Source organism: Hyperolius riggenbachi, chromosome 8, assembly GCF_040937935.1.
Source record: "Hyperolius riggenbachi isolate aHypRig1 chromosome 8, aHypRig1.pri, whole genome shotgun sequence".
Lineage (NCBI taxonomy): Eukaryota > Metazoa > Chordata > Amphibia > Anura > Hyperoliidae > Hyperolius > Hyperolius riggenbachi.
This window is the reverse complement of record NC_090653.1, coordinates 241,093,924-241,118,341: the sequence shown is the minus strand read 5'-3', so window position 1 is coordinate 241,118,341 and position 24,418 is coordinate 241,093,924. Positions and strand designations below refer to the sequence as shown.

At 45.1% G+C, this 24,418-nt stretch overlaps 1 protein-coding gene across 1 annotated transcript in view; it reads right to left on the bottom strand.

Moving 5' to 3' along the window:
- Nucleotides 1-476: 476 nt before the first annotated feature.
- The window catches only part of LOC137527689 (ceramide kinase-like), a 60,894-nt gene continuing 36,952 nt past the window's right edge, over nt 477-24,418 (bottom strand). Inside the window, exons 4-13 of the mRNA XM_068248457.1 lie at nt 24,073-24,204; nt 22,345-22,408; nt 20,947-21,092; nt 16,457-16,531; nt 14,843-14,995; nt 13,493-13,598; nt 10,778-10,839; nt 6,043-6,251; nt 4,328-4,512; nt 477-1,073 (exon numbers count right to left, since the gene is read on the bottom strand). Of these exons, the coding sequence (XP_068104558.1) occupies nt 1,013-1,073; nt 4,328-4,512; nt 6,043-6,251; nt 10,778-10,839; nt 13,493-13,598; nt 14,843-14,995; nt 16,457-16,531; nt 20,947-21,092; nt 22,345-22,408; nt 24,073-24,204 (1,193 nt within the window). The 3' untranslated portion in view covers nt 477-1,012. The remainder of the gene's footprint in view (nt 1,074-4,327; nt 4,513-6,042; nt 6,252-10,777; nt 10,840-13,492; nt 13,599-14,842; nt 14,996-16,456; nt 16,532-20,946; nt 21,093-22,344; nt 22,409-24,072; nt 24,205-24,418) is intronic.

The window sequence follows — 24,418 nt, the reverse complement described above, 5'->3', positions numbered from 1 at the left end:
CACGGCCGAGTGTCACCTAACTCCACTCCAGTTGCCTTCACGTATTCCCCAATCTGGAAAGCATGCAGTACCTGTGCATGTAGATGGTAGTGTGGTGTTGTGGAGCGCTTTGCATTTGATTTTAAATGGTTTTAATGTTGTCTGGCTGCTCTAATTTATTGATAAAGATTGCCTTTTTCACATTCTACCTACTGAGTGATGGCTCATAATTAGATGTATTCAAGTGAAAAAATTGGCCTATCAAAATTAGATATGTGTATGCATCATTAAAGGGGGCTGCATGAGGATCCGCAAGTGCTGTTTACTGATAGTCTCACTATTGGCTTTACCCAGTTAAACAGGAACCAGAAATATAGGTACATATCGGAGAACATTCTAGTTGCCCCTAGTCCCATCTGCTTTCCTTTCACTGGGAGAGTGTACATTTCTGTGCTGCCACAAGAGGGTGCCATTCATAAATAATATCAAAGGGCAGGTATATAAAAAGGATTTTATTGAAACAGTGATCTCATAAGGACAGTTAGCTCAAAGCCACAGAGTAGTTCTTCGCAACATCTGCCTTTCCAGGTGACCGGCCACCTAAGGTTTCCTCTGACAGTAAAATCACCATTGCATCACGGTTTAACATTTTGTCATGTGTTTGTGTTCCTAGATCCACTACTGTTCCATTTCAATCATAAATAATTCATACAAGCTCCAGGCTTGCTGTGACTTTTTCTGATTATAAGTTAGCAAAATTAACCTATCACTGGTGCCCCACTATGGGGTATAAGAGATAACTATTGGCACTGTTATATGGCCCTTATCCTTTAAGATCATAGAGAGCGGCTACAAGCGCAAATCTCTGGTGTGGCTGAAAGTGCGTGGCAGTTTTCCAAGGTCAGCGTCTTCTGATATCCGCCCAGCAGGCATCGCTATGAGCAGTGGTTGCTGTGCCAGCAGCATAAGATCCATCTCCTCCATGTCACAGGGATGAATGTGAACCGTCAGTGGTGGAGGCTGTGAGTGAGGTTCATCTACAGGGGGTGTCTTCAATTCCCCGAGCAAAGAGCTGGATGAGCTGATGATGAACCCTGCAATGGAAAACAGATGATGAGACCACCTCCAGCACAATCCGTTCACTTGTTTATCTGTAGGCATTCTATTTGACAAACCAACAAAACAAGAATCAGGAGATAAATGTATGGACTAATTGTACATATTCTGAAAGTTTCTTCTTCAGGCATGGCACAGATCCAGTTCTGTTTCACGACTAAAGAAGAAACTAAAAGCAAACCTGTGAGATCCATAGGTGTAAAAATCAGATACTTACCTTGGCAGAGGGAATCCTCTGGATCCTCCAGAGACTTACCAAGCAAGATAAGTTTTTACCTACCGCTGATCAGGGCCGGATTTACAGGTCAGGAGCCTATAGGCACGGAACTTATGGCGCCCTAAACTCCGCCCCTCTGTTCAGGCCACACCCCCAAATTACACACACTTTTCATGGGAGTGTGGTCTCTTCCCCCCATCTGAATAGCAGAGCAGCGGAGCACAAATACCATTGGAAATCCAGGTTCTCTGGTCTCCTCTGCACTGCAGCCATTCAGCATGCAGCAGTGTTCCTACAGAGGCTCCCAATGTTGCATGACATGCACCCTGATGGAGGAACACTGCTGCATGCTAAAAGGCAGGAGTGAAGAAGAGACAGGGGGACCCAAAGCCGAAGTTGGAATTCCTGCTCCCCTATTCAGATGGTGGGAGAGAGATGTGCTCCCTTAAGTCCCCAGGCCCTTCTGCAGTCACAGGAGTACTGGGAGGCTATTGTTACACCCTTGGCTGCCTGCAGCCTAGATTAACTCTTCCCCTTATAATGCCTGACTGTGGCCTAGACTTCAACCCACTGCCCTGCCTTTATGAAGTACAGGGTGGTGCACGAAAGACTGGCCCAGCTGCCTGTAAGGAATGCAAGTATACAGGCAAATGCTGCCTGGTTTGTCCTCATGTGCCTCTTTCTCTATCCCTGCTGTGTGCCCTCTCCAGCTTTACTGAAGCCTGTATTGCCTTCTCTTACACATACAGCAGCAAATACAAGCAACACAGACTTTATTAAAGCCGGAGGCGGCACACACAGATTGAGGAAGAAGTGCATGGGGGACCAGCACCTACACTGTAAACCTGCCCTAAAGGCCCATACACACCTGACTTAAGTTGGCTGAGGTGGCCAATAACAACCACCTCAGCCGATAATTAGACATGTGTACGGCAGCACCCGGCCCCCAACCTGCGAGTAATCCCCCTAGCAGATCTACTCACCTACAGTCATGCCAATCCCCCGCTGATCCCATTGATCGTGCCATATCGTACATACACACACTCTTTACACACACTCACAATACACATACATACACACGTACAGTACACATACATATACACACACACACAGACACACACACACCCCACACAAAGACACAGAGAATACACACAGACACACAAAGACACACAGAATACACACACACACCTCACTCCCCCACCAGACATTCAGGCAGCAAGTTAAAAGGGGGGGAAAAAAAACCTTCTTCACCACAGCCTTGTCATGTCTGTGCTCCACAGCTGTGAGTGACAGCATCACACTCCCTCTTCGGTTCCAGCCTTTCAGGCAGTGGCTCTCACTCATGCTGCAATACACATGTCCCCTGCCCTTCTCCCCCCCTTCCGTTGCAGCCAGGTGTCCCAAGAATGACCCCCTCTCAGCTCAGATTACTGCCGTGCTGTCACTCTACTAGATTGCAGGGCCCGTTCTATGCAGAAGTGTAGTGAAGTGTTCTGCTCCTCTCCCTCCCTCAGATCATGTAAGATGCAGGGGCAGCGGCACTTACTTCCTCCCCAATTCAGCGGCTTTGAACTGCATTTTACCGGCAGCATCCTCCTGTATTGAAAGGGTCCTCTCCTGATGACCTCATCAAGCGAGAGCCCTTAAAGACACAGAACAGAAGGACACTGCCGGTAAAGTGCAAAGAACAGCCGCCGCCAGCGGGACGGGGAGGAAGTAAGTTTCGCTGCCTCTGCCTCTGCATCTGAGGGAGAGAGGGAGAGGAGCGGACCAGACCAGACAGGAGCGGAGCAGCACTCCTGCACAGGGACAGAAGTAAAGCGCATCTTTAGTTGCCACAGGCAAGGGGTACATTCTTGGGGTGCGTGGGGTGCCGCCTCTCGCCAGCAAGGCGCCTGTAGGCACGTACCTACTGTGCCTTATGGTAAATCCGGCCCTGCCGCTGATGATCACCTGGCTTTCTTCTTTTACTTAGATTTGGTGGTGGTTAGTCCACCGGGCCCCTAGGCAACTACCTAGGATTGCTATGTGTATGATCCGTCTCTGTTCCCAGCTCCTGACGTTGGACATGGTCTGCCATGGAGTATAAGTGCTGCCGCTAGAGGTGCCCTTGTCGCATATACCCAGACACGGCATTCGCCCCTTTAGATCTAACTGTCCGACACTTTGATCATCACCGGACCCACATAATTTATATAGGCGCACTTGATCTAGTCTGGCACAACATCAGGCCTGTTGACAGAATTACTTTAAACTGCAGTATAGTAAAGCAACCACAAGATGTCACTGTCTGTATGATGTGAAGATCTCTATGGTATTGTGTTTTCCTGTATTCATTCTGTGTTCAGAAGGTTCTCTGTTCTAAGTAAGATGCATTACCTGATGGTGGTGTATGATAAAACTCTGCATGATTTTCTTCAGTTAAAGGACAACTGACGTGAGAGGGATATGGAGGCTGCCATATTTATTTCCTTTTAAGCAATACCAGTTTCCTGGCTGTTCTGCTGATCCTCTGCCTCTAATACCTTTAGCCATAGACCCCGAATAAGCATGCAGCAGATCAAGTGTGTCTGACATTATTGTCAGATCTGACAAAATTAGCTGCATGCTTGTTTCTGGTGTAATTCAGACAATACTGCAGCTAAATAGAACAGCAGGGCAGCCAGGGAAGCAGTATTGTTTAAAAGGAAATAAATATGATAGCCTCCATATTTGTCTCACTTCAGTTGTCCTTTAAGAGTTCTAACTTGTTATACTGGGTGCCTAGCTGCATGTACAGAACACTCTGCTCCATCAAGGCTTCTCAGATCAACATTAGATGTCCTCCAGCACAACACTGTTCCATGTAAGTACGCATTACGGTGGTGTGAGTGTATTGTGGGGCGGAGCTACAGCGTGAGAGATAGCGGTTATAGCTCCTTAGCTGCCCCAATGGTTTTTATAGATGATGAGGCTTTATATGCCGAGGTACATTAGTAACAATAAGGTCTAGCAATTAATTTCAGTTCTGCTCACCTGATGCTGAGCTCAGCACAATCCAGGATTTCCCCATCGCAGTTCCACGTGCTGGAAGAAGACTCCTCTCCACAAGGGCAGAAAAAACGGCGTTTGTGGCGGCGGATGATCTCCTCTTCGTCCAGCTGTTTAGGAATGAAGCGCAAGGCGCGGATACGATGGACTTCCACATTGGGAAACGCAAACTGTGGAAACATGAAATACAATATGGAATACAGTGATGAACATGAACTTAATTAAAGTGAGCCTAAAGTAAAAATTAACTTATGGGATAATATTCTATGTATGATAAGGATGATAAATAGAATATTAGTAGTATATAAAAGAGGTTCATATTGTTATGTTCAGTTTATAGCTTTATTTTTAAAGGTGTCCATACATCTAGTGATTTGTCTGTATGATTGACCATTTGATTCAACCATTTTATCGAATCAAGTGTGTTCCATTATGCCTGATATCATGTTGAATTGACCAACTTGGTCACTCGGGCAGGATGGAAGATATCGGTCCTTCGCATGGGAATCGGCTACTGTTCACATTCAATCTACACTGAATCGATTTTTGCATTGAGAGTACTGAGGCACATTGGTGAGATCAATTCATGGAGGTGAATTGTATACGGTATCGGTTGTAGTGCATGAACCACTAGTCGACTGACTTTCGATCAACCACACTGAAGTTGATTGCCCAATAAAGTTGATCGCTTGAAGTAAATTTGCTAGATGTATGGCTACCTTAAAGAGAACCCGAGGTGGGTTTGCGACATCAATATTAGGACACAGAGGCACATTCTGCATACAAGCACCTGTGTCCTACAAATGTGCCCCCAGGCTACCCCCGTGCTCTGCTGTCCCCCATTATAAAAACACGCACATTGTCGCTAGTCTGCAGTTTACCTTTAACTGTCAGTCACCGCCGCTCCCCCCGCCTCCTGTATAGCGCGGCTCACCGCCTCTGTCCCTTCCCTCCCCGCCTCCGTAAGCTTCCTCCAATCGGCTTAGAGCTCTGGTGTCCTTTAACCACCTGGGCGTTATGGACGAGCTCAGCTCGTCCAATAACGCCGCGGTGGATTGCTCAGGCCCTGGTGGGCCGATTTGCATAATTTTTTTTTTATACACGCAGATAGCACTTTGCTAGCTGCGTATCTTACCCGATCCGCCGCTACCTGCCGCGAAAGAGGCCCCCCCCCCCCGCAGACCCCTTGCGCAGCCTGGCCAATCACCGCCAGGCTGCGCTTTGGGGTGGATCGGGACTCCCTGTGATGTCACGACATCGATGACGTCATTCCGTTCGTCGCCATGGCGACGGGGGAAGCCCTGCAGGAAATCCCATTCAGAACAGGATTTCCTGATAGGTATTCATGCCGGCGGCGATCGGATGGGTGGGAGGGAGAGAGCAGGGAGGGGGGAATCATGTAGCTAGCGATAGGCTAGTTACATGAAAAAAAAATGAGGTAAAAAAAAACCCGGAATCAAACCACCAGGGAGGTTAAGCCTATCACATTGTTAGTTGGTGTGTTTATATAGAGAAGGGCTGTTGTTGCTATCTGTTTTTTGTTGATGCCTGCCAGCGGTAAAGATGCTGGCTTACAGGCTCACGGTGGATCAAACAACATGTCTGATTTACATGACGAGTATCAATCATTTCTTGATCAATGTCTTGCTTTATGTTTTTCCCTTATATTTCAGTAAAATTCCTCTTTAAGCCTCCCTCACCTGGTCTTTGCCGTTAGTGTGTCTGCTGAGATGTCGCAGGAACTGCAATGTGTTGCACTCTCGCACCATGATGAGGTCAGCGGTGCCATCCGCCAGATGTGCAGTTGGCGAGAGGCCATCTTGACTCTTAGGGCAGGCGCTGGACATGCCAGTGATGTTAAGTGCTGCAAAGGAGCCGGTCACCGTCTTCCATGATTCTGAAGCTTTATCTATAATAACATTACAATGCAGGATTAGTCTGAAGCAGGTTGGGACTATTCACACACACATTCTATTACATCCCTTGATACAGCCTACATAATCACTGGGGGACAATTCACAAAGGGCTGCACTTTAGCCCAGGCATATAACAAGGCCTTGTTCTAAAATCCAAGTGTTCTGTTTGCAGGTTCTAGTTTGTTTAAAATCCATATTACGTGTTTTCTGACGTCTTCAGCCAACATCAGTGCTCGGCAGTTTCTAGGTCAAATTGCTACCAGTGCAAGTGTCGAAAAACTTGTAACCTCCCCACCTCCAAATATAGGTCGCCATACACCTTTCCATATCAAATAGCCGCCCGGGAAGTTTGGGCACAGGATAATGCCGATAAACGGCTCACCATGCTTCTGCACAAATCCCGGCAGTGCTAATTACTATTCCCCCTCCTGGTCGCCATGGATAGAGGGGAATGATGTAATTTGGCTTCTAGCTATTGTCTTTTGACGGCACCCAAGTTACCGGTACTCACTAACTGCTGCTATAGCCGTAATTCCTATTACGGCCTATGGTGGCGCTGGCTGCATCCAAATCTCCTGCGCTGTTTCCTACGCTTACGCTATATGACCCCTGCACAGTACAGTCCAACCCCTCCCCCCTTCCCCGAGTATAGGTTGCCATATGAGACCCCAGCATAGTATAGGCAGCCAGAGTCCAACCCCTCCCCCGAGTATAGGTTGCTATATAACCCCTGCACAGTAAAGGCAGCCAGAGCTCCACTCGTCCGCCCCCCCCCCCCCCCCAGTTAAGGTTGCCATATGACCCCTGCACAGTATGGGCAGCCAGAGCCCTACTACAACCCCCCTCCCCCCCCCCCCCCCATAGGCAGCCAGAGCGCCCCACCACCCCGCGTATAGATATGCACAACTCTATGAGTTTTATGAAATGACATTGTATGCCACCTGCTTTTATAGCTATAACTGCTGCTTGCTTTATACTATGGTTCGGGTATCCTGCTGATTGGATGATAAGAACGCTGGGAACATTCCAAACATGGGTGTACATTACACCTCCATATTCTGTGAGTCAATTAGCACTATATTGTGGCTATGGCAGCATTGCACTGCTCTATAATGAGATCATATCAAACTCATTATATGTTTCTATTTTGGATATTATAGCTGTTTTTCCTTCTCCTTATCACCATCTATGAATTTGCAGAATTATACCTCTGAAGAAGCGCCCATGCTCAAGCCCGTGAAACGTGTGTTATGCTACATGATGTGGAAATAAACGTGAACTTTTTTTTTTACTGTGCTGTGTCACATTTGACCACTAACAAATATTGTTATTAAAAGCTATGTTTTATACTTAATTGTTATTACTGGGCCTATAAACCATCACTTTTTGTTTTGTACTTGCTCTGTCATTGGGGGAGGAGGCTTGATCTACTGTATTGGATTGAAATCCTATGTGTATTATCTGAATATCGGTTGCCAGAGCCCTGTTGCAGCAGTCATGTGATGACTGACATCCTGCAACTATGGAAACCAGGACCTAAAGAGGAAGCCAGATCCCGTGTGCCTCATCCTGACCTGGATGGCGAGTTAATCAATCCGCTGTGCTATCTGCATTCTCCTCTCCTTCCTCTACGCCCGCTGCTCCTCCCTCTGGGCAGCAACTTGCCTCTCCCTCCCCGAGAAATGGCCCTGCCATTAACAGTACAATTTTTAATGATGATTCTTTATTTTGATCAGATACTGTAAAGGTGGCCTTACATCAGGCGACTTGGCGGCCGATCAACCATCCGATTTGATTATTATAATCGAATCTGATGAAAATCGGTGCCGCCAAGTGCATGCCCCACCGACAATGTGACCAATTTCGGGTCGAAGTTGGTTGCATTAGACTAGGGGTAGGGAACCTATGGCTCGGGAGCCAGATGTGGCTCTTTTGATGGCTACATCTGGCTCCCAGACAAATCAGTACAGGTTGATTCACTAAGCTACACTGCTCAAGCAGCGCAGCTTAGTGTGGCAGCGCAAATAACATTTTCAAAGCAGGCACTCTACTGCTGTAGCATGCACTACTAACTTACTTGCGCTACCCCAAAACTAACAGCTGCTGCTCTAATTGTCCCACCCTGGATCCTGTCAGGTCTAGTGACTTTGTAGGATGAGATCCCCACACTTTGGCCCAATAGGCTGCCTGTCAAGTGACAGGGATCTCGCCTACAACATGAATCAACCTCCAAGTCAGCTAGCTAATTGTACAAGCTGTTAGTCAGTATTTCTCCTGTCTGGCTATTGAGCAAATTGCCGATGTTGCTGAAACCCAAGAGAAGCTGAAGACGTGTCTGACACTCCTGCTGCCTGGCGGATCAACTGTTTACACATCACCATGACAACAGGGACGTGAGCCCTACTGTCCCAGTTTGAAACATATTGTATGGCTCTCACAGAATTACATTTTAAAATATGTGGTGTTTATGGCTCTCTCAGACAAAAAGGTTCCTGACCCCTGCATTAGACGATCGCGCATGCTGCAAGATGTTGGTCCGACTTGCTCGATCAGGTGTGCGGCGGTAACTGCGTGCGATTTCGGGACTAGCGTCAAACTTGACAAAACCCCCCCGCGGTATCCCCCTAATGTTAAATGTCCCCCCGGTGCCCAGTGCAAGTGATACATCTTTCTTGCCTCCACTTGTCCTCCGCTGCCTCCGGGATTCCTCCGTTCTGTGAACACATACGCCCACATGGTTACCTAGTAAGGGCGCACGTGTGATGTCAGTCGTCATACACGCAACCACATTACTAGGCAACCATGTGGCGCACGTGTATGGAGAATGGAAGAATCCCGGAGGCAGCGGAGGACAAGTGGAGGCCGCAAAGATGTATCACTTGTATTAGGCACCGGTAGACACTTAACATTAGGGGGACATTGTCGGGGCAGTGAGGCGGCGAATTCGGCGTCACAGGCCCGATTCCAGCATGAAATCGAACGGAAATCACCTGCGGTGTATGGGCGGCTGACAAATTTCTCTCCGATCAGATTTGATCAGAGAGAGATTTGTCTCTTGGTCGAATCTGCCCATCATCGCCTCATGTATGACCACCTTTACTCTTCTTGAATCCTAAATAGTCAGCAGTTGCTCACGATATAAGATATAAAAATGATCATATATAAGTTGTAAACACGATTATTTATTTCTCCGACACCCTCCGCTGCTCTTTTCCAGGCAATCCTCGATCTTTCCTGGAAGATCCAGAGATTGGCTTGCATAATGCAATAGGCAGAGAAAAAGCCAATCACATTACAATTCCTATGTTCAGGTTCTCTGCATCACGTGATGAAGATTAACCAATGACTAGGAAGAAAGTCCCGGGGGGATTGGTCCCAGCCAGCTGTGCTGTGAACTCTGCTACGGTGTCCTAGAGAAGTCAACAGCAGAACAATGTTAAATATGAGCTCATTAATATTATTCAGTGATTCTGGTAATGTTCATTGAATAATGTCTGTAAAACAAATATGCAGACGCTCATTCCACTCACTGCAAAGCACTATGATCCAAATTGCGTAATGTGAATTTTGTGGACGTTTAGGGCCCTTTCACATTGTACCTTGCTGTAAATGTGTAAAGAGGCCGTACAGTGAAGCATACAGTACAATTTAAGTATGCTTCACTGTCACTGTGAATGCACACATTACCTTGTACTGCATTGGAACCCGCCGCACTCTATGTGAAAATCATATAGCAATATCATTGCATCTAACTGGGATGATATTGTCTGTTGTGATGTGCAGTGTGTATGTATGGGCCCTTATGCTAATTATACCCCTTAGTGTATTTACATTTAAGTGTGCATTACATATTCACTCACTCCACTGGCTACCCTTAAATTAGATAATCCTTTTCAAAACTGGCCTATTAACATGCAAATCTTTACACAATTTGGGTCCCAGATATCTGAAGGTATCAGATATCAAAAGGATCTAATAACTTGAACACTCCCAGAGTTCACTTCAAAACCTTTGGAGCCAGAGCCTTCTGTCATGCTGCCCCTACCCTTTTGAACTCCTTGACCCACCCAAACAGGGCATCTCCATCCCTGGGAGTAATTAAAGCAAACCTAAAGTGAAATTACATGTATGAGATAGTCTGTACTACTAATCCTAAATATGGCTTTGCTCATATTTTTATGAAAAGCTCATTTTGAAGTCTGAGCCATGTGTAACATCACACTTGCATTCCTGCTGTTCATCCACCTATTGAACGTTTAGTTACTATCCTGCTATGAATTTGCATAGCCACACAAATGTTTTGTGGCCTCTAATTAGTTTTCAGGAAAGCTGTCTGCAATCAAAGTGCTCAAAAAGCACTGGTTTATTAACCCTTGCAACAAATAAAAAATGAACAGATGAAAGTGTACTACATGTTAAGGTATAATGACTTCAGGTACCCTTTCATTATAAGGATAGGTGCACTAACACTTTAACATGGCCAAATATAAATAAGTAATATAATAAAGTTATGTCTCACTTTCAGTTTTGGCAGAGACCATCTCTCTTAGCCTATCAGATGACTCGGAGCAGACAAGACACCTGTGAAGAGAGTAGGAAAAGGTTAATGCAAATCTGTATAAAAAATGTACTCAATAGGCAATATACATGCACAGTTACAATGAGTGATAATATTATGTGTTATTAGCTTTCCTTAGGCGGTACACATACACGTGGGGGCAGACCGTCCAGGGGTCCGTCAGTCATCAGCAAATAGAACACCATTAACGTCGAGCCCTTGGGACCAAGATTTTCAAGCATGCCCAATTGATTATTTCAACTGTTTTTGATCGGGCGGCCATATTGCAGTATCGATATCTGACAGATTTGATCATTATTCCGAAAATGAAGTACCCACACTCAACACATATCCAGGCTGCAGATTTAACTTTCTAAAAATGTACTAAGTTATTTCCTTTTAACCACTTCAGCCTACAGCTTCGAAAATGTTATGCATCCGAGCAATGTTCACCTCCCATTCATTCGCCAATAACTTTATCGCTACTTATCAAAATTAATTGATCTACGGTATATCTCGTTTTTTCCGCCACTGATTAGGCTTTCTTTGGGTAGTACATTTTGCTAAGAATTATTATTTTTTTTAAATCCATCGTAACAGGAAAATTAAGATAGAAATGGAAAAAATTCATTATTCCTCAGTTTTTGGCCATTATAGTTTAAAATTAATACATGCTACGGTAATTAAAACCCATGTATTTTATGTGCCCATTTGTCCCACTTATTACACCGTTTAAATTACGTCCCTATCACAATTTATGGCACTGATATTTTATTTAGAAATAAAGGTGCATTTTTTCAATTTGCGTCCATCACTATTTACAAGCTTATAATTTTAAAAAATTTAATAAGATACTCTCTTGACATGTATATTTAAAAAGTTCGGACCCTTAGGTAACTATTTATGTAGTTTTTTTTATTGTAATTTTTTTTTATTTTTTTTTAATACAAAAATGTATTTGGGTAATTTTAGTTTGTGAGGTAAATAGCTAATTCTAGATGTAATATAATGTATTTTTTTATTTAATAAAGGTATGTGGGTGCAGTTTACTATTTGGTCACAAGATGGCCACATTCAAAAAATTCCTGGATGCGAACGATCGCACATCCAGGAAGTATAAAGAGGCTGGGGAGACTCTGTACGGGCAGAAATACCGCGCTCTCTGATGAGAAAGCGTCGGTATTTCTGCCGGGGACTTAGATCGGTGAATGGGAATTATATTCCCATTCACTGATCGGGGGGCAGCGGGAGCGCGCGCAGGCCCGATCACGCGCACCACACGGCTGCAGCAGCAGATATGGCGAAGTGGTTAAATAATACCAGTTGCCTGGCATCCTGCTGATCTTTAATGTGTCAGTGGTGTCTGAATCACACACCTGAAACAAGCATGCGGATAATCCAGTCAGACCTCATGCTTGTTCAGGGTCTATGGAAAAAGTACTGTAGACAGAGGCTCAGCAGGACAGCAAGGCAATTTTTACTGTTTAGAAGGAAATGCCGTATTTTTTGGACTATAAGACGTTCCTGACCATAAGACGCACCTAGGTTTAGAGGACAAAAATAAGGGGAAAAATATATACAGTATATATATACTAAGCCGGGTGCATCCATGGTGAAGGGGCATCTTGTGGATTATGCCCCCATTGTACCTCATGCCCCCTTTGTACCTCTTGTGTCTCCCTCCTCCTCTGCCAGGGGAGGACTGGCCAGGGGGGAAGGGGGGAGATTTCCCCCCAGGCTGCCTCTCATTTAATGATTTAGGGCTGGCCGATCCACCAACCGCTTCAATCATTATTATCCAATTGGATGAAAATCTGTGCCGCCACAAGCATGCTTAATCAACAATTTGACTTATTTGGGTGGAAAGTAGTTCAATCTGAGAACAAGGGAAATCTCGGGCCGATGTGGTCGTGAAGTGTGATAATAACAAACTATGAACGCGATGGAAACCCCAGCTGTTGTCCCTCAAAATGTATTATGTGCCCCACGGTGCCTGTGCATTTATACTTTACCTGTCATGCTGTCCCTCTAGTATCCTTGATGTTTTTCTGCATTGACGACCACATGACTACTGGTATATAGCATGTGTGGCGCGCGTGACGTCATTTGGGCTGGGGCTGCCATGCAACTGGGCCTTTAGTTTGTGTTTTCCCTCCAGGCCAAAAGGTCCCAGTCCTCTTCTGTCCTCTGCCCCCCTTGTGTCCTCCTCTATGCACCTTTGTGTCCCCCTGTGTCCTCCGTTTGTCCCCCCGCGCCCTCCTCTGCATGGGCACAGTACAGGGAGTACCCAACATTGCGGCAGGTTGGAGGCTCGTATTGGCAGGCGTTCACAAGTCAGGAACTCCCTGCATTTGGACTATAAGAAGCAGTGACCCCCCCCCCCCCCACACACACACACACACACACACTTTTGGAGAAGAAAAAGTGAGTCTTACAGTCCAAAAAAATACAGTATATATGTCAGTCTTCATATCCTTCTCACTACAGGTGTCCTTTCAAATATGAATGGCTGATAGTAAAGCAAACCATGTAGTCCTGCTGGAGAAAATCAGAGCATTGGTGGCCATATATCACAGGGCCTGGCCAAGAGAACTGGTTGAATACAAGCATTATACTTTGGGTAGGTGGCTATTACACACATTCAAGTATTTATAGACGAAGAGACGGATATATTACCCTGTCCTGCAGCGCGTGTTGTCTCTTGGGCTGGAATTACTTTCATTAGCCTCCAGGAAATGCACCGTCCCGTGGTATGAGCGGTTGCTAAGCACCATCCTTATACCTAAGAAAGAGCAACATGAGAGTCAGTACATCTATATAGGAAACTTCCACAGCACAACACACTGAATAACTGCATGTCTTTACTGTCTGTAATGAATTATGGGTAGCAGTCAGAGCTCTGAAAACGGTGGACAGATTCATAACGTTAGGGTCCTCTGCAGACCTTGCAACTGTAGGCGGTCCCCAAGTTCTTATACTTCTTTCAAAGCATATGTGTGGTCACACTTACACCTGTTATGGACAGGGGGGTCATGGTGGTCACAATTATTACATGACCCCTGGCAGATAAGCCACCTAACGGCCAGGGGGAGATGGGTGCATATAAGGGGGCCCAATAAAGTTATTGCTGGGTGGTCCCATGATTTATAGTCACACAAATGACTAGGATTACCAACTCCCTGACCAGAACTTAACACTACATACAGCCACTTTCCAGACTCATTTCCCTGGTGTCTAGTGGACCCCTCCCCTATAAAGTTTCTTGGTGTCTAGTGGCTCTCCTCCCTCCCCTATACAGTTCCCAGGTGTCTAGTGGCCCTCCTTCCCTTATCGGTTCCATGGTGTCTAATGGCCCCCTTCCCCCCCCTATACAGTTCCCTGGTGTCTAGTGGCCCGCCTTCCCTATAAAGTTTCTTGGTGTCTAGTGGCTCTCCTCCCTCCCCTATACAGTTCCCAGGTGTCTAGTGGCCCTCCTTCCCTTATACGGTTCCATGGTGTCTAATGGCCCCCTTCCCCCCCTATACAGTTCCCTGGTGTCTAGTGGCCCGCCTTCCCTTATACGGTTCCATGTGTCTAATGGCCCCCCCTCCTCTTCTATACAGTTCCCTGGTGTCTAGTGGCCCGCCTTCCCTTATACGGTTCCATGTGTCTAATGGCCCCCCCTCCTCTTCTATACAGTTCCCTGGTGTCTAGAGGCCTCTTTCCCTTCACCATGTGGCTTCATAGTTTCAGCCACACAGGCTTAGTGCTCAGGTGCTTGTAGACCAAAAATAATGCAAAGTGGGGAAGCCTCTTTCAGGCCTGATTTGATAGCACTGTGAGCCAGTTTGACAACTATGTCCGAATGCAAACTTACCCTCGTGTAGCCATTTTGCATTCTGGGAATCTCACAAAATTATGTGTTGAAATATGCCATCATTTTTGAACTACAATTCTACAGCTCAGTTTCAAATTAAAATATTTATCACTGTCTGTATCTACGCTAAGTATCTTCATTTATTACAAAACATGAATTCCGGGTCTCACCTGCTAGATCATATCGCATTGGCCCCACCCATCGCATGCTTTCACTGGTTCGTAGAACGTCTCCAAAGAAGCCATAGCCAATCAGAGAGACAGAGTATCTCATCAGCTGTCCATCATGGTAGGAGGCGCAGACATCCATGGGCTGTGTGTCTCCTGCAAACAAATGCAATTTCACACAATAACATTAAAAATACAACTTCTTTGACACAATAAAACATTGGAAAACAAAGTACAACAAAAAAAAGAATACATATCTTACTTTTTGTTTATTTCTCAAACCTTCAGTCCCACTTCAGGTAGGTTTTTTCAATGCATTTAACAACATTAATATACTGTATGTACTGAATTCCTGTATTCACCATTACACTCCACCAACTCCTACATACATCCCACCTACTTTTTTCTCAGAGTGGGATTATACCCAAAATAATGTTTTTCCTCTAAAACATTAAACAAGATATCAAATGAATATGAAACACTATAAGACTGCTCTGATGTATTTTGAATGCATATTTGCACCTCACTAACTGATATTTCCAGCTGCAGGACAAATTATCTGATAGACTCTAAAGTAAGGATTTAGTGGGCAAATAAAGTAGATTAACTTCTCTGCTTCCCCTCTGGCAACAGCAGAAACTTTTCTGCCTGGTTTACATACTGTATCCACTTTCAGCGCATTCTGGCCTACAACCGCAAGCTTATCAATGAACAGATAAGTTAAAAGCTTGAGTGTTAACACTTGAAAACCAGTCAGATTGTTTTAGCTGTTCATTTTATGCTGTGTTGAATGCTTTAGACCAGGGGTAGGGAACCTATGGCTCAGGAGCCAGATGTGGCTCTTTTGATGGCTACATCTGGCTCACATACAAATTAGCAGGGATTGATTCACTAAGCTACACTGCTCAAGCAGTGCAAGTAAAATTTTCAAAGTAGGCCCGCTACTGCTGTAGCGTGCACTACTAACTTACTAGTGCTCCCCCAAAACTAACGGCAGCTCCAATTGTCCCACTATGAATCCTGTCAGGTCCAGTGACTTTGTAGGACAAGATCCCCCACACTATGATTGGCCCATTAGGCTGCCTGTCACTTGACAGGCCGCCTATTGGGCCAAAGTGAATCAACCCCCAAGTCAGCTAGCTAATTGTACAAGCTGTTAGTCCGTATTCCTCCTGTCTGGCTCTTGGTGAAATTGCTGATGTTGCTGAAACCCAAGAGAAGCTGAAGACGTGTTTGACACTTCCGCTACCCGGCGGATCAACTGTATACACATCACCATGGCAACAGGGACGTAAGCCCTCTGCTGCGCATGCCCACTGTCCTAGTTTGAAACATATTGTATAGCTCTCAGGGAAATACATTTTAAAATATGTGGCGTTTATGGCTCTCTCAGCCAAAAAGGTTCCTGACCCCTGCTTTAGACCATAGATGAAATTTAAGTGTAATCCGACTTTAACAATACTTTTTAGATATACGGTAAATCAATGTTCTATTGAACACACATAAAAACTACCTGAACATGGGATTTAAAACTCTTTACTAGAGATTACTGCACACATGCTCTTCGCTCTGGCATGCTGCATAAGTCTAAGCTCAAGAATACGATGAGTGACTTGCCTATAATAATGTGTAAGGCAGATGTGACTGGGTCATTGATCCCCATTGTAGCAAAACACACACAGTCTGTAGAGCCTAAAAGAGGAGAAAAAAAAGAGAGAGAGTTGTAAACTGTAATATGTATGGGTAAAGCCAGTCGACCACTAATGAAATCTAATATTATTAAGCAACAAGAAAATTAAGTAGCAAAATGTAAAGTAACAGATAGGGCAACAAACAAATCTACACTCTTTTCATTGCAGCACCTACTGCATTTATAATTAGCTATAGGCATTAGACGGTGACGCTGAGGCATGGTCTGATCCCCCTTGGAAGCCACAATATTCTGCTGTGATAAAAACAGGGGGCGCTACACTAGGAAAAGGGGTGAGGTTGTTGGTGTTCAAATTCGGCATAACAAATTTCAAACACCCAAACACCACACTTCTGCACCATTTCAGTACTAAACAAGCAGATGGGGTCATGGGAAGTTCACTACATGTGCTTCGCGTCACATGACACCGATACTTTCTCCTTCCTGCTTTAGAAGGGGGAGGCACCTGAGTCACGTGAAACACACGTTGTGAAGCATGAGTAGTGACCTCCCCATGACCCTGTCCGCCTGTTGAGTACTGAAATAGTGCTGAGAATGCAGTTCGGGAGTATTCAGGTGTCAAATTTGAACGCCACCACTACTCACAAGGATGACCAGGGTGGCTTAACAAAGGGAGAACAACAGCAACTGATCAAGGTTTTTTTTCTATCAGATAGATAGCTTGTCCCTCACGTGTGCTTGGCTGGTTGTGGCTGCATGTGAACTGACAAACAAAAGTGGATTAAAGTACATGCAAAGCTGGGGCCCGGCAATCACCGAAGGGGCCCATACACTGGTCGTTTTTAGGCATTGATCGATCGGCCGCAAATCGATGCACGAGCGATCAATTTGCACCTGATTTCGATCGATTTGACCTATCTGACAGGATGGAAAATAGGTTGATCTGCTGCTGGCAGCAGACCAATGGCCCATAGAATTGCATTGGATCTAATGCTGCAATAATGCATTTAGATCGATTTTCAATAAATTTCCAATAACTTTCATTCTGAAATCTATTGGAAATCTGTTCCTAGTTTGTTCCCAGATAGATTCCTGTCAGATTCAACCTGACAGGCATCTGACAGAAATCTATCTGATGGTCAAATCTGCTGCAATTCTATCAGTGTATGGCCACCTTTAGATGAATGGGTAGATTGTGAAGAACATTACTGTCATTAGTTCCGTGCAGTGGCATAACTACAATTCATGCTCCCCCACAGTGTTCACACCCCTTCCCTGCCTCTCATTGGTGCCCTTTATGGCCTTGGGGCCCGTCTCACAAGGGTCATAAAACAATCATGATTTTCACACCCATACACCAAGTGTAGCCACAAAAACACCTGATCTGAAGTACAGTCCCCTGTATTAGAGGAAGGGAAGGTTCGTAGTTGGGCCCCCCACAGCTCTGGGTTTGGCGTTGCTCCCCTCTAGTAATGCCTCTGGTTTTGTGATAAACTTACACAAATAAGGGGGTGTCATCAAATTTATTATAAGACTTTCTAAATTCTCTAGTGATGTATCAGATGTGGAGTCGGTACAAAAATCATCCAACTCCGACTCCAGATACCCAAAATGGCTCCGACTCCTTAATCTAATACTTACCAAGGCTGTAGATTTGGTACAAAAATCATCCTACTCCGACCCCCGACTCCTCAGGTTATGAAGCTTCCAACTCCAACTCGAGGCACCCAAAATTGCTCCGACTCACGACTCCAACTCCACAGCCCTGGTTGGAAGTGTGGTGTCAGCCCAAGTAATTCTACAGGTAGTATTGACTGTATATTCAAGTTTTTTGAGGTAAGGCCATATTTTTTCTGAAGAATCAGTTAAAACTTCCAATTTCCTGCACTTATATGGCATGTTTGTTGGGATTGATAGAGGAATGGTCGTTAAAGGGAACCTGTACTGGCTAAAATTATTTAAAATAAACACATGAGGTAACAGTTCCTTTCAGAAGCTCACCATTTTCTTTTGACAATGATCCCTTCCAGTTCTGACAACATTTTGTCAGAACTGAAATATATCAGTTGCTGTCAGTTATATATCAGTTGCTGTCAGTTACAGCTGAGAGGAGAACTGATGTGTCCATGTTTCCCTATGGCTCAAGTGGACGATGTTACAGTTTAACAGTGTGCTGACCAGAAAGCTGTTATGGGGTTTCTCTGGTATAATCTGATTCTTACACCTGCCGTATTGTCATGTGTTATCATTTATGTAATTAACCCTCCTGGCGGTTTGTAAAAATCCGCCAGGGGGCAGCAAATACGTTTTTTTTTTTAATTTTTTTTTTTTTTCATGTAGCGAGACAAGGTCTCGCTACATGATAGCCGCTGCTCGGCGGCATCCCCCCAGCCCCTCCGATCGCTGCCGGCGATCGGAGATCAAGAGATCCCGTTCAAAGAACGGGATCTCTTGGAGGGCTTCCCCCGTCGCCATGGCGACGGGGCGGGATGACGTCACCGACGTCATCGACGTCGTGACGTCAAAGGGGACTCCGATCCACCCCACGGCGCTGCCTGGCACTGATTGGCCAGGCAGCGCACGGGGTCTGGGAGGGAGGGCAGCTGCGGCGACGACGCGTATAGCGGCGGATCGGCGGGTAGCGGCGGCGATCGGACACTGCACGCAGCTAGCAAAGTGCTAGCTGCGTGCAGCAAAAAAAAATTTATGCAAATCGGCCCAGCGGGGCCTGAGCGGTGCCTCCCGGCGGCATAGCCCGTGCTCAGCACGGGCTTACCGCCAGGGAGGTTAATGTCATGTGTTATCCCTGTAATCGCTGTGGGCACCTACTGTTATGCACTGTCACTGTTGGGGATTTTTCCTTCTCCTTGTTTGTGTTAGTATGTTTTATCTGTTTTATGAGACATAATAAAAATGTTTAAGTATATGACTATGGTAGGGACTAGATTGTTAGACCCTCCGAGGGACAGTTACTGACAAGACAATATACTCTGTACAGCGATGAGTAATATGTCACCGCTATATAAATACTTCAAATAAATAAATAAATAAGTGCATGTTAAAGGAGAACTGTAGAGAGAGGTGTATGGAGGCTGCCATATTTATTTCCATTTAAGCAATACCAGTTGCCTGGCTATCCTGCTGATCCTCTGCCTCTAATACTTTCAGCCATAGCCCCTGAACAAGCATGCAGCAGATCAGGTTTTCCTGAAAATTTTGACAGATATGACAAGATTAGCTGCATGCTTGTTTCTGGTGTGATTCAGCCACTACTTCAGCCAAATAGACCAGCAGGGCTGCCAGGCAACTAGTATTGCTTAAAAGGAAATAAATATGGCAGCCTCCATATACCTCTCACTACAGTTCTCCTTTAAGTTGTTCATGCTTAAACTGAACCAACGGTAGTATGTCAAAGCAGCCACAAGGTGGTACTGTGTATTATGATGACTATGATGAGATGTGCATTCATGCATATTCTGCTGTTTTTCTCTGTTGTTCCTCTTTTCTCTATTTGTTTTCTGTTACCATGTGGTGGTGCTAATATTATGCCTTTTATTACTTAAAGGACAATTGAAGTGAGAGGTATATGGAGGCTGCCATATTAATTATGTTATATAAGCAATACCAGTTGCCTGGTTATCCTGCTGATCCCCTACCTCTAATACTTTCAGCCATAGACCCTGAACAAGCATGCAGGAGATCAGGTGTTTCTGACATTATTGCCAGATCTGACAAGAGTAGCTGCATGCTTGTTTCTGGTGTTATTCAGGCACTACTGCAGCCAAATAGATCAGCAGGGCTGCCAGGCAACTGGTATTGTTTAAAGGAAATAAATATGGCAGCCTCCATGTCCCTCTCGCTTCAGTTGTCCTTTAAAGGACACCCGAAGTGAAAATAAACTGATAAGAAAAACAATTGTATTTATCCTCCTTCTTCTAAAAATGATCTTTTTTTGATATCCCACAGTTTTATTTTATATTTAAATCTAGTTTTTACGTTTATACTGTTTCATTGTCTCTGCTCAATGACACCTTCATTTAAGTATATTAGAGCTAAAATCTATGAATTATTGACTCTTTATCTCTTTCCAGCTGGAGGAAGCCATTTACTGACAGGAAAGTGTTTTATGGCTGTAATTACTTATCAGTGAGGGTTATGCTATAGTCTGACCTAGTCCGCCTGGATAGAAACTGTCACTTGCATACCTGATGTTTAACTCTTTCAGGCAGAGATAGAAAAAGAGGAATACAGCCTAGTTATTTGTGTGTTTGGCACTGTACATACACACGTCTATCTCATCATGTCATATGTCACCTGAGTGCGTTCTGTCTGAGCAGACCAGCATTGCTAGCAGAAAGCAGATGGATCAAACACCTGTTATTTAATGTCTGTAGGGACCTCAATCTTGATAAAGACTGACAGGCACATGTGCTCCTCTCCAGGTGACTCTGCTTACCTGCAGGTATAATTCCAATACGCAGACTGCATGGTGTCAGTTTGGCGTCTTCCTTGTCCTCGCAAATCCCGCTGTCACTTTGGGTGCGGTTCACTAGACCATGGAGCAACTCGCTGAACATTCCATCTCCTCCAACACACACCACCCTGCAAACACAAGGCATGGAGACTCACTACTAATACTGTATATACGACAGGCACTCACAGACTTCCTGACTCTGCAAAGTCATTACCGGTGGGGTAGCTAAGGAGCTTTAGACCCAGTATAAGTTTTATGTTATATGAAGCACCAAAACCTGCCAAGGACAGCTGCAGTGCCAGAGAGGAGTAAGGTAAATGTACGGTCAGCAGGAACTGGTGCTGGTTGAGCCGTTCGCCTAATATGATAGGCAGGGATAAGTAATGCAACAGTCCCAGCACTGATCAACGTGCTCTATGCTCTACAAAGGCAAATGCAGCAACAAGTAAAAAGAGAAACATCTGGCACTGTGATCGATCAATGGCAGAGTGAATACAACACAATGGCAGGGATGCACAGAGTCCACACAAACAAACAGTATTACTTGCAGCATGCGTAAATGATATTGTACTTAGGACAGCCTTAGGTATGTGCCATCTTTGCACATGCACAGGGCCACCATTCCCGGGTGGGCTCCACATGCACTGGTCACTATGTCTGCACGTCAGTGCCAGTGCCTCAGGTCACTGCATTGCGTCCATGTGCTGTTCCTGCACCTGCGTGCGTCACTAGTAAAGTACTGTCTGCAGCCTAGTCACCAAGAGGTTCTCCCCATCAGCCCCGCCCCCGGCAGCGCGGAGAAAGGACGACATGCTGCGACGGTGGGGGCAGAAGCAAAATGCAGATGTAAATTTCAGCAAAAGTTAAACATTTGTGACATGAGCACAAGGCTACTATGTCGTGTCCGCAACGGACGTGGCCATTTACTGTGCACAAGATACCATATTGACATTGGCAGGCGAATGGTCCACCGATACTTTCTCTGCCCAGGGCCACCATTAGCCTAGAGCCGCCTCTGGTGGTGCTCATCGTGTGGCTGTGCTGGGTGCCGGGATACGGCAGTGAGTACCGTTGGTACACGGCCTGATGACTGTTTCACAATAGTAGCTTACTCTGAGGAAGCTAGTATTGCTACAAAATGATCAACAGTTCTGGACGTTTCTCTTACTACTTGTTGCTCCAGAGAGGAGTAAGAGAGGGGAACAGTTTCGCTATGTTAAAATACAGCAAGTTTCGTAAGAAAAAACAACTTACGGTAGTTCGGAGTTAAAAAATAGTATTCAATGGCATTTAGTTACACGGTTGATGATATATGCTATATAGATTTTTTGTAGTAAATTAATTATTCAGGACCTTTCACATGAGACAAAGTTTATTTACCCATCGTATTGCTGAATATTGTCTTCTAGTAAATGATCCCTGGCATGGTTTGCTCTGGTAGTTTCTGAAAAACAAAAAATACAGATTACACAGTGAAAAATCAAAGCAGAACTGTTACATCTTTAAAGTAAATTGGAACTTGAAAAAAAAAATCAACCAGATACTTACCTAAGGAGAGGGAAGGCTCTGGGTCCTAGTATACAGCCTTCCCACTCATCTCACAGTCCCCGCATTTCAGCGCTAGATTGCTCGGTAGCAGCATTCGACCAGGTGGTCAAATACTGCTTGCTGCCACCGAAGGAGGCTTCTTCTGGAGCCTGAGTGCTTCTGAAGACGGGCCGCTCCTTACTGCGTCTGTGCTAGCAAGCTCTCTCGCACACTCATGCATTATGGAGCTGCCTGTCTTCAGGAGCACTTGGGCTCCCGAAGACTTCCAAATCTTCCTGCAAGCAGGGAGCTAGCATTAAAACGAGGAAACCGAGAGAAGAGAGGGAAGGCTCTACAGGACCCAGGGGCCTTCCCTCTCCTTAGGTAAGAATCTGTTTTTGTTTTTTTTTGGAGTTTTTTTTTCAAGTTCCCATTAGTTGATTAGATTTATTGACAATTCCACAATCACTTTAGAACATTACTTCACTTCAAAAAAGAATGTTATGGTTTGGATTTATTTTTTTTAGTGTCTATCTCATTTCTGGACACCTTATGTATAGTACATCCAGATGGTATCTCCCAGCCCCCCTTCCTGAAAAAAGCATGTTACATAGCTGATCTTTCCTTATGATTGTTCGATCATGGTAGTTATATCAATGATTCGAAGAAAATGTACCGTGATTAGTTTTTCCTTTTTTGTTTTATTTTTGTTTTAATTATTAATGTATAATAATCACAAAAAAATGAAATAATGCTTCACTTCCTTCTTCAACTGATATTCTGTTTAAAGGTGGCCATACATCAGGCGACTTGGTGGCTGATTCCATTATTATAATCGAATAGGATGGAAATCGGTACCGCCAAATGCTTGCTAGATCAGTGATGCGACCAATTTTGGGCCGAAATTGGTCACATTAATCAGTGGACATGCTGCAAGATGTCGGATGCAAGGCAGTAATGACAAGCGATATTAGGGCGACGAATGCATGAAACCCCCGACACGATCCCCCCTAATGGTCAATGTTCCCCTCCCCCCTGGTGCCCAATGCACTATACTTTGTCCGTGTCCGCCGCTCGTCCACCACTGGCTCCGGGATCCGGACTTCGTCCATACATGAGCCCCACGTTGCTGCCGGTATACACGTGGGCGTGTATGTATGTGACGCCACACACGCGCCCACATCACTCCTGCAACCACGTGGGCCACGTGTATGGATGAAGGACCCAGTTTGGAGGCAGCGGCGGATGCAGACAGGTAATGTATAGTGCACTGGGCATGGGGGGGGGGGGGGGGGGGGGGGTTCAGGAGGGAGAGTTTGTTCCGAGCAAATTGACCATTTGGGGGGACAGGCTGGTGATCGATTTCAGCATGGTCAGTGTACCTCCTACAGAACAAAGTGGCTTACTTATCCCAATTTACATTCACCAAAGATACCCATACATCAAACCGGTCATTGGAACTCCCAAAAATGAAATGTTCAAGTTATTTTTCAGCTAAAGAAATAACCAACAAGCAATTCTCCATTTATATAGGCAGTATGTATTGTATTGATATCATTGAAAGCGATAGAAGGAACTTACCAATCACGTTACACTCAATCCCAGCTAGCTGGAAGAGGGGGTTGACTTCACTGTAGTATATTTTTGATGCTTTGCCTCGTCCTCCGTACGGGTTAATAAACACAAGCAGTTTCTTTGGCCTGCTCTGCTGTCCTGCAAGAGGAGATCGTTATTGCTGATGACAGAACAGAATGTATCACAACTTACAACAATAGTATAAAAATTCCAAGTTTAATTGACCTCTGGATATTAGTGTTACTCATGCCTGGCAGAACTCATGGAGAAGCATGTGATCAGGTAATAGATTCCTAAGGCTATGATCTGCTGGTTGAGACCATGTGCTGAAGCAGGAAGTGGTTACAGCAAA